Consider the following 15,675-nt stretch of genomic DNA (forward strand, 5'->3'; position numbering starts at 1 on the left):
TGACTGCCAACAGGAAGTTGGTTAAATAAATTCTGATACAGCCCTATAAGAGTCTGCCTCTGACTAAAATTATATATCTCTTAGAATAAATAATGGAAAGTCATATACTGACATAAAAAAGATGCCTAGAATATATTATTAAATGTCAGTGATCCTATTGTTATCTCTAAGAATGACATTATAAGAAACTTGTATTTTCTAAATTACTATATATCTTCTTTTTTTAGTTGTAAATGGACACAATATCTCTAAGTAAATATATATATATATATATATATATATATATATATATATATATATATATATTAGTTGCTGACAGACCTTTATTTTTTATTTATTTATATGTGGTGTGAAGAATCGAACCCAGTGCCTCACACATGCTAGGCAAGCGTTCTACCACTGAGCCATAAGCCCAGCCCTGTGGGGAGTTGTTTAATAGGTACAGAGTTTCAGTTTGAGAAGATGAAAAAGTTCTGGAGATTGGTTACACAAACAATGTGAATATCCTTAACAGGGCTGAATTGTGTGTTGAAACTGGTTTAAGATGTTAGTTTTATGTTACGTAAGTTTTCAGTCCTGGGGATGGAACCCAGGGCCTTGCACTGGCGAGGCAAGTGCTCCACCACTGAGTCCACATTTTTTTTTCTTTTTTTAAGAAAGATTCCTTTGCAGAATCCCTGGCTAGCTCCTGGTGTCCCCCTTCCTGCTCCCCTGGGGAGGAGATAGATGGGTGGACAGCAAGCCTTGGGGGGAAGTGAAACTACTGGCTCCTCCTGGCAGATCCTTCCAAAGCTCTTGCTAATGTGTCTGACTCTAATATTTCTCCATCCATGGGCTTTTGGCCTGTCTCTCCCCAGATATGACTCATTTCACTGAGTAAACATGAAGCCTCGGGTGACGTCACGCACAGAGAGATTTCAATTAATTAGGTAAAAGAAAGAAAAGAAAACACTCAGAGACCGGTTAGAACCAGAGAACAAGCCCAACCTTGCCAGGGTGGCTTATTTACAGAAGGGGCCCTGGGCCTCAGGGTCCTGGGGTGTGGCGCAGTGGTAAGTCCAGGACTCCGGATGGGTTACTGGGGGCCTCTTGTTCACTCACTCTGGGATGGCTAAGGCACCTGAAAGAAAGTGCTAGATGGAAAGTGTGTGCCACCCTCCCATACTCATAGCCTCACATCACTGTCTGGTGACCCCACACCCAGGAGGAGCCCAGGGAAGGAAGTGAGGAGGAACAGGGTCAAGACCATTGGTCAGGGACTCTCCCTTCCACTTGGGAGGAGCTTTCTCATGCTCAGCCTATACAGGGAACCCCAGGCCTGAGAGACCCTGAGACAGGCAAGAAGATGTGACAATAGAGGTCAAGATGGGGGACAAGAGAAGGTGGGAGGCATGGTAGGGAGGAAATGAAGGGCCCAGGGGAGCAGTGGGCTGGGGGGGGGGCAGGCTGCTTTCACATCTCCAGCCCATTTGGTTCCTCTCCAGGGGTCAGACTTGAAGCAAAGACCTCTAGGGCACATGATATTGTCCCTAAGGCCCTTCAGGGACCCGGAAGAGAGGCTGCACTCACCCTGGAGGAATCTGCTTCACCCAGACATGATGTGCTTGACAAAGGCTGGGAAGAAAATGAAAATCAGTTGTGGACTCAGCCCCCTCTCAGTCCTCATTTTCCTCTCCACCTCTTAACCCGCCTCCTCTTCCCACCTTTCAAACCTTCCCACCACCCTTTCCCCAGACTGAAATTCTTTCTCTTATTTGAGGGTTGGTGGGAAGGAGGTAGAAGAGGGGAGAGACTAAACTCTGTTGTGTCTGCTCTTTGTGCTGATCTTCAATACAAATGAAATGAACTACATTATCCCCCATGACCTTGAGAAAGATGCCAGCATTTCTGGCTACTCAGGTGAGATAACCAAGGCTCAGAAGATAAGTGACTTGACCAAAGTCCCACAGCTAGTGCATCACAGAGCTGTCTCCTAAATCCATGCTCCTTCCTTCCACCGGGATATTCACTCCCAGGACGGAAAAGAACACATTCACCTGGGAGTCCACCAAAGCTCATCTGAAGACACATCCTCCAACCCTGAGCCGTCAGCCAATCGTGCCCCCACCCGTCTTGGGCCCTGGGGAAGCAAAGCAGAAGCAATACCTTCGTAATTGATGCAACCATTGGCGTCCTCCTGCCCAGATAACAGCTGCTCCACCTCAGCCTCTGTCATCTTCTCTCCTGAAGTGGGGGTTGGGAAGTCGTGGGCTCTTACTTACAAATGTCACAGAAGACACAGACAAAACCCAAGTGTCCCCTAAGACTGAAGGTCCAAGATTCTTGCATCTGGAAATGCTTCCTAACAAGTCTCTGGCAAAGGCTTTGGAGGGTGGGGCCAATGGCTTTAAGGCCCCGCCCACTCCCTGAAGCCTCTCCCCATTTCTACAACCTCCAGGGCCCATTGGCTGAGGAGAAGACAAGGACAGAAGATGGGGTCTCCCTCTCAGGCCTCAGGAGTAACCCCTGCTCTGCCACTACTCTCCTCTGCTAAACTCTGGTGCCTGCTGAGCAAACCCAGCTGGGGGAGGTTGTTCCTCAAGAGCCCAGGGAGAGAGGCTGGGTCAAGACGTAATCGCTGGGAACCCCCGCAACACAAGCCACCTTAGCCCTTCTCAGCCCTCCCGCCCTCCCACGAGGGCTTCACCTCTGCTCAGTTTGCATACCCAGGGTAGCAAGGACATGCCGAAGTTCAGCGCCCATGACCGTGCCATTCTCTCCTTGTCAAAGACACGGAGCCCCTCCACGAAGTCCTCGTAGGTGCCCTGCTCCTTGTTGCGGGAGATGTGCTGCAGGATGGGCAAGAACGTCTCGAAGTCCAGCATCTTGGCATTCATCTCTTCCAGCAAGCATCAGGAAGGACAAAGGAAATGCCATAAGCAGGGAGTAGGCAGCCAAGCCGAGACCTCACCCCAGCCCTGGCAGCACCCAGAAATCGCCCTGGAGGGCACCGAGCTGCCCACAGGAGCAGAGCAGGAGACTTGGGCCCAGGACAGTCTATTCCCAGGCAAAGAAGAAGAGCAGAAGAAAAAGGAACCTGACTCCACCCACATCTCAGAGTTCCAGGTGGCCACCTTGGCAGAGGAGCTGCAGATGGCAGCAGCAGGATTTGAGGAGCCCAAAAGGCCACACAGCCCAGGCCCCAGGGTTCATATTCACAATGTAGACTTTTTTTTTTTTAACCAGAGATTGAACCTAGTGATGCTTTACCACTGAGATACACCCCCAATCCCTTTTTGTTTTTTATTTTGAGACAGGGCCTAAGTTGCTGAGGCTGGCTCTGAACTTGCAATCCTCCTGCCTCAGTCTCCCAAGCTGCTGGGATTACAGGCGTACACCACTGTGCCCAGCCCAGGTTATCTATTGACCTCTAAAAAGCTCTGATAATATGGGCAATCTCATAGCCCTTGGACACTTTCTTGCCCACAATATTTGCCCCCCATCACTATTATCTTCAGTCAGAGGAGAAGGGGAAGAGGCCAGAACCAAGGGAGGCAGAGAGGACCAATCTGAGACCCAGGTACCCTCTAGAGACAGCCCACCCTTGCTAGTGCCCCTGCCCAGGTCCACCTGATCCCCTCAGCTCCACACCTTGAGGACAGGCTGTGTGCGTTTGGCGGTAGCTGTTAATTTCACTGCCAAACACAACAGTTGACATTTACAAATGGGACATATGTCCTTGCACCACTTTCTAAATTCTCACCAAAAAATCCACCAAGTTTTTGTTCAAAGGAGGGAAAGATGCTTCATTGTAGAGCTAATTTTGAATCTCCTCTAATTTACATTAAACAAATCATTTGCCAACTTCAGGGTTCTACCACTTATTAGGAACGACGTGTGATACGACTCACAACGTCACAGGACACAGTGCTGTGACAGACACTTCAACTAAAAGCTTCAGGGTTAGAGATAGTGGGTGACTAGTTATCTTATTTCCAGTCAGTGTTCCTGCCCATGCCATGTGCCTGACAGCTGGTGGGGAGGGGATCAGAGGAAGACACTGAAGCAGTAGCAGGTCTCTCCTGCCCTCCATGAGCTCCCAGCCTCATGAGGGAACCAAGAGCAAGCACAGGCTCCATTCTTCAAGAGTCATCTAAGGCTAAGGTTTCTAGATAATTCTCACAATGGGACTCAGGTAACCTGGGTAGGGGAGTCTGGTCCTGAAGGGCTAAAGGGGAGAACAGAGAGTGAGACTGACAGGAGTTGAATCTGGACCAGGAGCTGCTGGGCAGTGCTGGGAGAGGTCAGCCAGGGGCCCACACTAACCTTCTGGCTTGGGCTTGCCCAACACACGCAGCACCTCAGCATTGGTGGGGTTCTGGCCCAAGGCCCGCAGCACATCCCCACACTGCCCATAAGTGATCTTCATCTCTCCACCTGGGGTCCGGTCAAACAACGAAAAGGCCTCTTTGAACTCTGTAGAGAGAAGAGTCAGCTATAGCCTGCTGGTCCCAAGAGAAGGCAGTGGCCAGGGTCTGCTCAGCCTCCACCCCACTGAATAACAGGTTAATGTGTGATTGAAATAAGCCAATATTTTCCTTTGGCCCCTGTCCCAGGCTCTCCTTGGAACCTGTCCCCACTCCATCTTCTGTCAACTAGAGTGGCAGCCTGGTGTCCAGTCCAGCCCTGGCCTGAACTGTCTCCTATCAGCCCATTGCTACACAATTTGAATATCTCCCCTGTCTCCACCCCTCCCACTACCTGTCCTTCCCTGGTGTAGCTGAGAGTCTTGACTGCTGAACAGAGAATTGAAATAGACCCAGCCTAGGAGTGAGGGTCCCTGGGTTTTCACCTCAGCTCTGGCTCACAGAGAAGGACAAGCCAGTTTGGGTCTCAGTTTTCTTGTGCAAACAAGAGGGTGATAGCTCTCCCTCACCACCCCTCCCCAGTGTCAACAGAGGTGGCAGGATGTGGAGGTACTTTGCTAAGTGATAATACCTGCTCAAGAATCAACTATTATCAGTACTGCCTGTTCCAGGCTAAAAGAGGACTCCTCATCCAGGTAAGGTGGCATTGGGACACAGTCAGACCACCTCAGCTCTGCCACTGATCCATATGCTGCTTGGGCAAATTGCAAACCTCTGTGGGTCCTCGATTTCTTAGCTTTAAGTAGGGATACAATGTCCACCTGAGCAGGTTGCTGACGGGATCACAAAGCACTCCAAGCATGGTGTCTTGCATGTGATAAGGGAATCCGTGAATGGTGGTCAACTATGTTTCCTAGTTCTAGAGGGAAGTCAGTACTATAAAGATGGACTCCTCAAGGCTAGCAGGGCAGGTGTCCAAGGGGCAAGGTCAAACTAAGGCACTCCTGGGACTTTTGCAAAGAGCCTTAATTCTTCATTAATCTGGATTCAACCAATTCATTAGTGTGGATCATTTGTACTGGGAGTGGCACTGAAGTTGATTTCCACAAAGCAGTGGTTTACTAAGCAGATTAACAGTATAAGCCAAGGAAGAATGTGTGAAGTTCTTAGAAGAAAAGCTGTTCTTAATCTTCGTCAAGTGCTTTAGAAACGCTTTTTTTCCTTAGAGGCTATATATGGATTATTTAGACATCATTCTACATATCAAAGCACATCCCCTGGATCTTTACTTACAACTCTTTATTAGACTTCATATGAACTCAAAATCAATAACTGAATTCAAATTCCATTTCTTTTCCTTATTATGACCTTGAGAAAGTGAACATTTAATCTCTTTTATTAATAGCACCTACTTCATAGGGTCTTTAAATTATATTTAGACCAGTTCTAGAATATAAGCAAATAAAATAATATATGTAAAAATCTTAACATAATTTACCAAAAAAACAATGCTGTTAGTATTACACAGTAACACAACACTGTTAGTATCATTTCACTGAGTTTTATCTCAACTTTATCATTTAACTTTTTGATCTTGGCCAAGTCACTTAATCTCTCTAAAACTTAGTTTCCTACTCTGTAAAAAGGAAATAACAACTCCTCACATCTTGTTATAAGAATTCAATTTCCTAATGTTTAAAATAATTAGCATGGTGTCTGCCACAAATTCAGGTTCAATAATTATTTAATAACTGAATCTGAACCCAGATATTTTGATCTTCTCCTAGTTCATTCAGAAAAGTGAAGTCAGACTTAACAAAAGAGAGAATTTCCTCATCTAAGAAGATATAGTGAACTGGGGTTGTGGCTCAGTTGTAGTGTGCTTGCCTAGCATGCATGACTCACTGGGTTCGATTCTCAGCACCACATATAAATAAGTAAAATAAAAGTCCATAAACAACTAAAAAATATATTTAAAAAATATATAGTGATATTTAATAGGAAAAACTGAATAATAAGAACAATTACTTAGGATTTCAGCACAGGCTTTGAGCTGATAATTTTGCATAGATTACTCATTAATCTTTTTTAAAAAATTATACTAAAAAAAAACTTACAATGTAGGCATTGTTATCTTCACTTATAAGCCAAATGCAGAGCAAATGCTCAGCATGGTTACTGAGCATCTATTAAGGAAGCCAAATAGAAATGGTGGAGAGAAAGGAGGAAGAGGAAGAGGCCTGCTTGCTGTGCCTGCACGAATGGTCCAACTGTACCTGGCCTGCTGGGAAGTCCACCAAGCACATACAAATCAAAGCTGAAGTTTGATTGTTACTAGGAAAAAACAAAGCCAGTGGCATTAGAGGTGATGCTCATGGGCCCAGAAAAGCCTTTCCTCAATAGTCTGCAGTAGTATAGTCAGTGCCTCCTAGAACAAGTGCAATGGTGACAATAACTTTCCAGAAGGAAAGTTATGGAAATATGTGGAGGGACCAGAGAAGGAATTCAAGAGTTAGAAATTAGTTCATATGAGAGGAAAAGCATAAAAGAAATTCAGGCCTTATCACCTAATAAACATAAAGCTAAGAAGGGGTTTGAAGGGCTGGGGTTGTGGCTCAGTGGTAGAGCACTCGCCTAGCAAGCACAGGGCTCTGGGTTCGATCCTTAGCACCACATAAAAATAAGTAAATAAAATAAAGGTAAAAAATAAATAAATAAAAACATGTTTCTCAACAATACTAGTCTTTAAAAAAAGGGGGGGTGACAACTATTTCCAAACAGATAGAGGGTAACTACAGAATGCTAAATAGTCACAGAATTTCTGAATTAAAAAGAACCAAGCCAGCAGCAGTGGCACATGTGTAATCCCAGTGACTTGGGAAGCTGAGGTAGGAGAATTGAAAGTTCAAGGCCAATCTGAGTAATTTAGCAAGATACTAAGCAAATTAGTGAGACCATGTCTCAAATTAAAAGATTAAATAGGGGGCCAGGGCTGTGGCTCAGTGGAAGAGCACTTGCCTGGCATGTGTGAGGCACTGGTTTCGATCCTCAGCACCACATAAAATAAATAAATATATAAATAAAATAATTTTTTAAAAAGATTGAAGTGAGCAATCCCCCTAATTTTAACAATCCCCCTGGCTTTAACAAAAATTTCCATTTGGGAAAAGAAAAATTTTATCACTAATTGATTTTCCAGTCCTCATTTGTGTTGTGGAGTTTGTATAATGCATAAGTATATATTTCATTAAAATGCACAAAAATTAACTTTAAGAATTCCACAGAACTCCGAACACTATTGACTGAAAGTGAATATCCACAGTAGAGTACAAAAACAGAGTGCAAACTTAGTGAGATCCTGTCTCAAAATAACAAATAAAAAGGGTTGGGGATATAGCTCAGCAGTAAAGTGCCCTTGGGTTCAATCCCCAGGACCAAAAAACAAAAACAAATAACAACAAAAAACAAATGCCAGTGTGATTCCATTCACTCATTCAAAATGCATATGCCAGTTCTCATGCTCTATTTGTGGGTAAGCTGCATCACTTTTTTGGAGGGCAATTTGGCAATAACTATCACAATTTAAAATGTGCATATCCTTTGACCCGCAGCTAGGAAGTTTTCCCTTACTGGAAATAACCCAAACATCTGTAAATGCAGTCCTGATAATTTTAGTGCATTTATGTATAAGTGTATATGTATATTTTATATATTTTTTTATTTTTTAATAAAATTATATGTAATTGAGGTCAGGGGATTGAAATCAGGGGTGCTATACCACTGAGTTATATTTCAAGTCCTTTTATTTTTTATTTTGAAGCAGACTCTCACCAAGTTGCCTAGGGTCTTGCTAAGTTGTTGAGGCCGGCCTTGAACTTTCAATCCTCCTGCCTCAGCCTCCCAAGTCACTGGAATTACACGTGCACACCACCACTGCCAGTATACATTTCATTCTTGAAACATCAGACCCCAACAAAAGAGGGACTAAGGGGTGAAAATCAGGTCAGAGGCTAGGAGATCTTGAAACTTAGCTTGAAGTTGTATTTAACAACACTTTATGTAAGATTGAGAAAACATAAATCATCTCCATCCAAGGTAGAGAAGAGTGCTTGATGGGATCGCAGATGAACTGGGGTTCCCACAGGTCACCATTGGCCCAGCAACCATAGTGGGTTAGCATCTCGACAGGCCTCATGATGGGGAGGGAAGCTAGTAACCTAAGGAGGGCTTTTCAATAACAGGAGCAGAAATGAGGGCTTCCAAATAACTTGGATAGCTCTTTAGGGTGGAGGGGAAAGGGCACTAACACTTGTTGAGCATCTGTTATGCTCTAGGCTGTCTAGCTGAACAATTAAGAATCCAGTTGCCGTCTACAGCCATGCCACCCTGAACATGCCCAATCTCATCTGATCTCAGAAGAATCAGGTTGCCTAGGTGTGAACCCTGCCCCACCACTGACTGATGAGTGAGACTGGACAACCCCCCCCCATACTCTCAGGGCCTCCATTTTATCACCTAGAAAATGGGGTTGGTAGTTACTACCATGTAGGGTTATAAGAATTAAATGAGTTAATCCATAGAAAGTGCCCTGGTCTGTGCCTTCTCGTCTTCCTCCAGAAAAAAAAAATAAAAACGCAGCTGAGAGGGGAAAGTGGGGTTGTTCGTACTCACCTTCAATCTGGTCAGCACTGAAGTCTATCTGTGGAGAGGGAAAGAGAGGAGTGAGGGTACAGACTGTTAACAGCTTCCAAAGGGAAGCCTGGTCACCTCCAGCAGGAAGGAGATGCATGCCGAGTGTATGCCCCCAGCCTCCTGGTGCACAGGCCACACATAGTATACAGCCTCCAAACCTCTCTCAAGACCCAGAGGGAAACAGAAAGAAAAATCATGTAGATAACTCGAGAACCTACTCCCTATTGATAAACTCCTCATCCTGGCCACCCTTAAACTGCTCTCACATCTACCCTTCAGTCTCTCCCCATTCCACAGCCCTCTGACAAGCTGCAACTCCTCCTGCTTTGGGTGCCCACCCTTGGATTTACTTCCTTTTCTACTTGATCCACCTCCTTCAATGGAGCTTTCCCTCCCATCGCTGGTCACCACCCCAAACCCTCCTTCAGCACATTGCAATCTTAGACATTTTGGAACAGCAAGAGTCCTTTACATGGGCCTTTGTTGCTTTGTGATAGTTTTCTAGTCATTGTCTTCCATGTGTACCCTGTGTCCTTGAAGCCAGGGTTCCTGCAGGACAGAGATTTTGTTATTGCTCACTGAAATACCTGGTACATAGTAGCCACTCACAAAAATATTGGTTTAATACAGGAATAAATTTCGGATTCTCCCCTGTATTGTCCTTAAAGAAAAGGAGCTAGTAATACCATGTCCCTGAAATGCCCCTTTTAGTTCAAAAGGACCTAGCTAAGCCCAGGGAACCATGAGAGTTGACCCAGGGCCAAATGCCTAAATAAGTATTACCGGGAAGACACCAACTTTCTCTCAGGCATGCTGAGATCTAGGGCAAGTTAGTGTTTTCTGTAGAAAGCTGCTTTCTTGCGTGTACACCAGGATAGCTGCTCCTTGGAATGCTGGTCATACAAGGGACAAAGCAAAGTAAATTAATGATATCACCGCATCTGTAGCCAAATATAAAGCCACACCCCTCCCTGAGAAAACTGGGGCGGAACTGAGGGCACCATGGAAAAGACATGTGTCACTCATCCAGCCGACCACCACTGTGAAGGTGCTGTGTGAGAGAGGAGGTACTGCTTGGTGAAGCGCAGTGAGGGACACAGGTGCTGCCTGTTCCACCTATTGCCACTGGCTTTCCCAACAAAGTCTTATGCATACAAGGTATTCCCAAGTATTTTCTTTGGCCTCTTGGCAACCTATCTTACTGCCCTGGCACAGCTGGGCCGTGGACCTGACACTCCCATGATGCCTAATTCAATGCTGAATAAATACAGAGGAGGAGTGTAGGAGGTTCCAAAAATGAATGGCAATGACCAGCCATGAGTCATCTTCACCAAGACCTGAAATGTCACCTCAGCATCCTTACCCATTTCATGGCATCCCACCCTGTCCAGCCCCTCCCCTCACCAGCAGCAGTGATTGCTACCCTGGAGCATCTTCGTCATGTGCCACTATTCCTAGTCCTAGTTCTGCAAGGAAACTAGGAATGGACTTTGCCAAATGTGGGTTTGGGGTAGTGGTGAGTATGTTAAATGGGATAAAGGATGCTCTGCATTAACTCTCTGAGAAAAAGGTATAGTAGGCCTTACTCTGCAATGCTTTAAGCCCAGGAAAAGTATGTAAGAGAAACTAGTATAAAAGCATGAAGTCTGGGAGCTGGGCATGGTGGTGCAATCCTGTAATCCCAGCAGCTTGCCTGCCTGAAGCAGGAGGATCGCAAGTTTGAGGCCAGCGTCAGCAATTTAGAGAGGCCCTAAGCAACTTAGTGAGACCCTATCTCAAATTCTTTAAGTTTGCTTCTTTAAAAAGTGGGAGGGGGGCTGGGGATGTGGCTCAAGCGGTAGCGCGCTCGCCTGGCATGCGTGCGGCCCGGGTTCGATCCTCAGCACCACATACCAACAAAGATGTTGTGTCCGCCGAGAACTAAAAAATAAATATTAAAAATTCTTTCTCTCTCTCTCTCTCTCTCCCCTCTCTCACTCTCTCTTAAAAAAAAAAGTGGGAGGGCAGTGGGGGATGTTTCTCAGTGGTTAAGCACCCCTGGGTTCAATCTCTGTTACCAAAAAATGAATAAGTAAATAAAAGCTGAAGTCTGGCTACACAGAACCACACACATTGGACTTAAGTTTACCTTTGCTTTCTCTTTGAGAAAAGAATCTTATAAACAAAGGCATTGGGTAAGTATAATAAAAGGAAAAAATGAATCTTGGGAAAGACACTGCTTTTCTTTTCCCCCATACTTTAGAGCAATTTCAAAAAACCACCAGAAAAGAGGACTGCAATAGGAAATTGGGAGAGGTGAGAGGATGGAGGGAAGTGATAGGCACAGGGAAGGGCCCCCATGATACCACCAGGCCACTCCCTCCCAGACACCAGGGACCAGGCCTGGCACTTTATCAAAATAAATCAAAGAAAGATGAGGAGGGTTCCTGAGGGGCGGATGGTGAGCTTCTCTTGCCAGTCTTCGTCCATAGTGACATATGACAGAGAAACCTTCAAATACTTTTAAGGTCATGTACTAAACTAGGTCTCGCCAGAGGAAGCCATAACCAAGCCCAGGAATGGGGCCACCGCCTCCACCCCCTGGTCAAGTCAGTTCTACTTAATTCCTGCCCCTTGTGGCTCAATCCCAAGGTCTTCGACAGATAATTGTAGGGCATTCCCTCCTGTGGGTACTGGGAAATCTTGAGGAGGCCAGGGAGGGTCTAGAGCCCTGGACCTTGGATTCTATTCCCATTGGTCACAGAACCTGGTCCTGAGCCTCTATTTTGACCTGACCCCTTACACTCCCAGCCACTGCCCTAAAGCTGAGATCCCTGGGGGGCCTACCACTCCTTCGATGTTATTAATAGCTCCTCATACCAGTAGCCACTTGACCTCTCCAGTTCTGGTGTCGTGACTTAAAATTTCTCCTCTCCAGAGGCTTCTAACCCCTCCCTCCTGTGCCCACCCCCTCCCAGTTCATTCCTTTGCAGCTGGGTCAGATAGCTAAGGGAGGCCTAAAATTACTAAGTCAGCCCACAGGACACATACCAGCTCCAGGGAGCATTCCAGATGAGGGAACAGGGCAGGGCAGGGAGGGGGTAGAGCTGCGGAGGCCAGAGGGAAGCAGGCCTGGCTCCTGGCAAGGTTAGAGAGGAGGTCTCAGCTGGGATGGGCCAGTCCGCAGCAAACTACAAATAGGGGCTCAGGCCACAAAAGGAGGAGCCCCTTTGGGCAGGGAAAGAGGAAAAGAAGGACCCAGGCTCTTCTTACTGTATCTACAGCCTTCCTTCCCACCCCATCAACCCTCTACAGGGTGTTTGTGAGTGAAGACTTTCCCAGACCTCCCGCACACTGGGAGCATCCTCCCTGACTGCAGACATCACTTACTCCTAGTTACACCGGCAGCTGTTGCTATGTGTCTGCTCCATAAAGATATCAAACCACCTCCAGGAGAGTCAGTTTCCTTTACTACGATGGCCCCCAAAGGCCTTTAAAAAGGTTGGATGGTTGACTGGTTATACCTCCCACCATTCTCAACTCTGCTGGGCAAATCTGAGATGCCAAACAGGACTTCCTTGGATGAAGTATCCTGTTCTTAAAGGAAAAAAGCCTATGGCCACAGACAGCCCTCAGCCCGAGTCTGATACTGGCTCCATTGGCCCTTGGGGCTGTGATCTCGGGCATGGACACCATAGTCCTCATGCCAGTCTGACCTCTGTGAGGGCTCTCTCTATGCTCCAGGACAAATAGAACCCTGAATATCATCCCACCCTCCTGAACTTCACTCACCTTTACACTCTTGGGGTCAAAGGCAGGTTCCTTGGGGGGCTCAGGAGCGGAAGCTGGGGCAGGGGCTGGAGCAGAAGCTGGGGCAGAGGCTGAGGCTGACTTGGCCGCCTCCTTCTTAAGTTCAGGCTTCTTGGGAGGCATCTTGTCTTGTTGGGATCTTCAGTGGAGGTGGGACCTAAGAAGGAACCAAGAGATGTGACTCCTGAGAGATGAGATAGGAGACCAGGCCGCCTCCCTCGGCTTTTATCCTGGGCAGGAGCCCCCACAGAGGGGCTGGGTGAGAGCAAGAGCAACTGCTGCTGACTATAAAAGGAAGAAACACCAGCAGGGTACAGCTGACAACTGTGCATTGTCACCAGGTTTAGGGCCACCAGCCCCCTCACACACACACACACACACTCACTCCTCGCAGCCTCCACCTCTGGGACGGCTGACTCCTTCCTGCCAATTGGTGGAAACCCAGAGGGGCCAGGAAAACAGACCCTCTCAAAAATGCCAGAGCAGCCAGAGAGATGAGCTGACTTGAGCGGTTGATAACCCTCACACAAAGCCCAGGGGACGTGCAGCTTTTTTTTAGCCCCTCCTGAGAAGAGGCAACCCCTGCACATTCCTTTTAAGCCAAGATCCTTTAAGCTGAGAGCCACTTTGCACCCTCAGTTCTGCCCTGAGGCTCAACTCTCCCGGCATGGAGCCCTGAGGCAACAGCTGAGCCAGACAACCCTGCTGCCTCACACCCTCCCCATCCCAGGGGTGAAAGCCTCTGTTTTCTAGGGCGGCCATCCCAGAGCAGCTCCACAGACCTCAAGTCCCTAGGTCTACTACCTGCCTGCCCCCTCCATCCACGCACATTCATTCAGTGGGGATTGATCACTAAACCATGCCCAGAGGACCCCGTTGAGAAGCAGAAGGGCAGTAGAAAGTTAGGAGACTGGAGGTCAGAAAACGTAGGACTCAAGTCTTATTCTACTTCTCAGTCTGCAATCCTCCCCCCCCACCGTCACCCCCGCCCGTGTGTGTGTGTGTGTGTGTGTGTGTGTGTGTGTGTGTGTGTGTGTGTTTTATGCTCACTCTGTGCCAGCCACAATTAAGCACTATTCATATAAAAACTCATTAAATCTTCACCATAATCCTACAAATACTATTTTTTACTCCCATTTTACACATGCAGAGATTGAGGCCAAAAGTGAGGTGTGTCTGATTTGAAAGCATTTACTTGAATGATTTATATTATAGTCCCACTTATGTGGGGAGAGAAGCATACATGTTTGTGTGTTCATCAGAAAGATCAGGATGGATAAGCCATCAACTGTCAACAGGAGACACCCCTGGGGACTTGGTGGTTGAGAATGAGAGGATGATGCCAATTTGCAACTTTTTAAAATTTTTCACTTCCTATATTAATGGAAATTTTTATAACGAGCTCATACTATTTTTTGTTTTTTAAAAAACCTTTGAATGCCAATAAAATATTTTAGAAAAAAAAATTATCTACCACACAGAACTGCTTTGAACAGAATCTTTAGTTTCTGTAAAATTCAGAGGAAAAAGAGGAATAAAGCTGAGAGAAGCAGAAAAGATACCTGGACTTTCCAGGACAGTTTCTCACCTGTAAGATTGGCAGAACCCCTGGAAGCTGGAGACCAGTCACTAGTCCAAACTGCCCCAGCCACTTTGCCTCTCTTGGCCTCAGTCTATCTCTAAAGTGAAGAAATAATCAGAAACTTTCAAAGAACATTCAACAGAAGCAATCCTAAAATTCCACAGACATGCTTCTAATTGCAAAGGACATGGGTCTAGGAGCTCCCTCTGCCACCGCCACTTCAAGCAGCTCCCCCTTGTGTGTTTTATACATGGGGATTCGCAGGATCATTTTCAAAGAAACAGTTTCAAGGTTTTAAATTTTTTAAATAACCACTAAATGAAATGTTCTCATACGACCCCAGTTTAAAAATCAATTTTAAAAACGAGTCATTCTAGTAATTCTAGAAAGAAGTATGATCCCTCAAAAGAGGGCTGGGAGGTTGTTCTTATCTTTTCTTTCCCTTAAAAAAATTATAGGTAGAAGCAAAATATTAAGTCTCCATGGAAATAGCACTATAAGGTGGGAATACTGAACGGGGCTCCAAGGGCACCCCAAGACAGAGAGTGTGGACTTTGGAGGCAGACAGATCCCCTGAAGCCTGGATTTACTACTTCCTAATCTCGGGCTAAGAATCCTCATGACCTTTAAGTAAACATCTCCTTCTCAAGTTATGAAATTTATGAGAAATAACATGAGGCTCTGCAAACAACCCCTAGCACAAGAAAACAAGCATACAAGTTCATTTTTCTTTGCTTTCCCAGGCATTTAAAGCCATATGCGAACAGGCTGCTCAGATTTCCCTGAAGGAACTCCAGGAGAGGGGTCCACATGAAGGAGAGACAAAGTAAGGTGATAGTGGCCAAAAGGATTGGAAAGTGTGGATTTAGGATTGAGGGAAGGGTAGAAAGGAAAGGGAGAGGGGGCTGGGAGGCAGCTAGGAACCCAGGGTGTGAAATATTTGTGGCCCAGAAAGCATGTGGCATGTCCCTAGGGCCAGGCAGCCTGCCTTGTCAGTGGACACTCAAAGGAGGAGCCTGTCTGCCTGAAACCTTGGACCACAGGCACCACAACGGGGAAGGAGAGGCTCTTCAAATCCATTTCTGATTCTATTTTAGCAACCCCAGGAGGAAAAAAAAAAGTGCCTGGCATTCCAGAAGCAACTAGGAAACAGTGGTTTCAAGGCAAGAGCTGTACATCTAGAGCATACACCAGACAGACACTGGCCTTGTTTTTATTGAAACTCATTAGAGTCCAGTAAAGGGAGTCAGAGGTTTTACCTTCCTG

At 46.2% G+C, this 15,675-nt stretch overlaps 1 protein-coding gene and 1 long non-coding RNA gene across 2 annotated transcripts in view; one reads left to right on the plus strand and one right to left on the minus strand.

The window, feature by feature from the left end:
- LOC308636207 overlaps positions 1-15,675 on the plus strand; it is a 770,476-nt gene that overhangs the window by 319,689 nt on the left and 435,112 nt on the right. The window lies entirely within an intron of this gene.
- LOC308636204 (myosin light chain 4-like) lies at positions 970-14,500 on the minus strand. Its single transcript, XM_081271462.1, is given in 9 exon segments — positions 970-1,120; positions 1,570-1,614; positions 2,146-2,223; positions 2,706-2,756; positions 2,759-2,878; positions 4,306-4,455; positions 9,018-9,045; positions 12,810-12,984; positions 14,416-14,500. Coding segments are annotated over 7 exon segments (597 nt in total). The 5' UTR covers positions 12,951-12,984; positions 14,416-14,500; the 3' UTR covers positions 970-1,120; positions 1,570-1,585.

Source organism: Spermophilus citellus (assembly GCF_964194105.1).
Source record: "Spermophilus citellus genome assembly, chromosome: 17".
Lineage (NCBI taxonomy): Eukaryota > Metazoa > Chordata > Mammalia > Rodentia > Sciuridae > Spermophilus > Spermophilus citellus.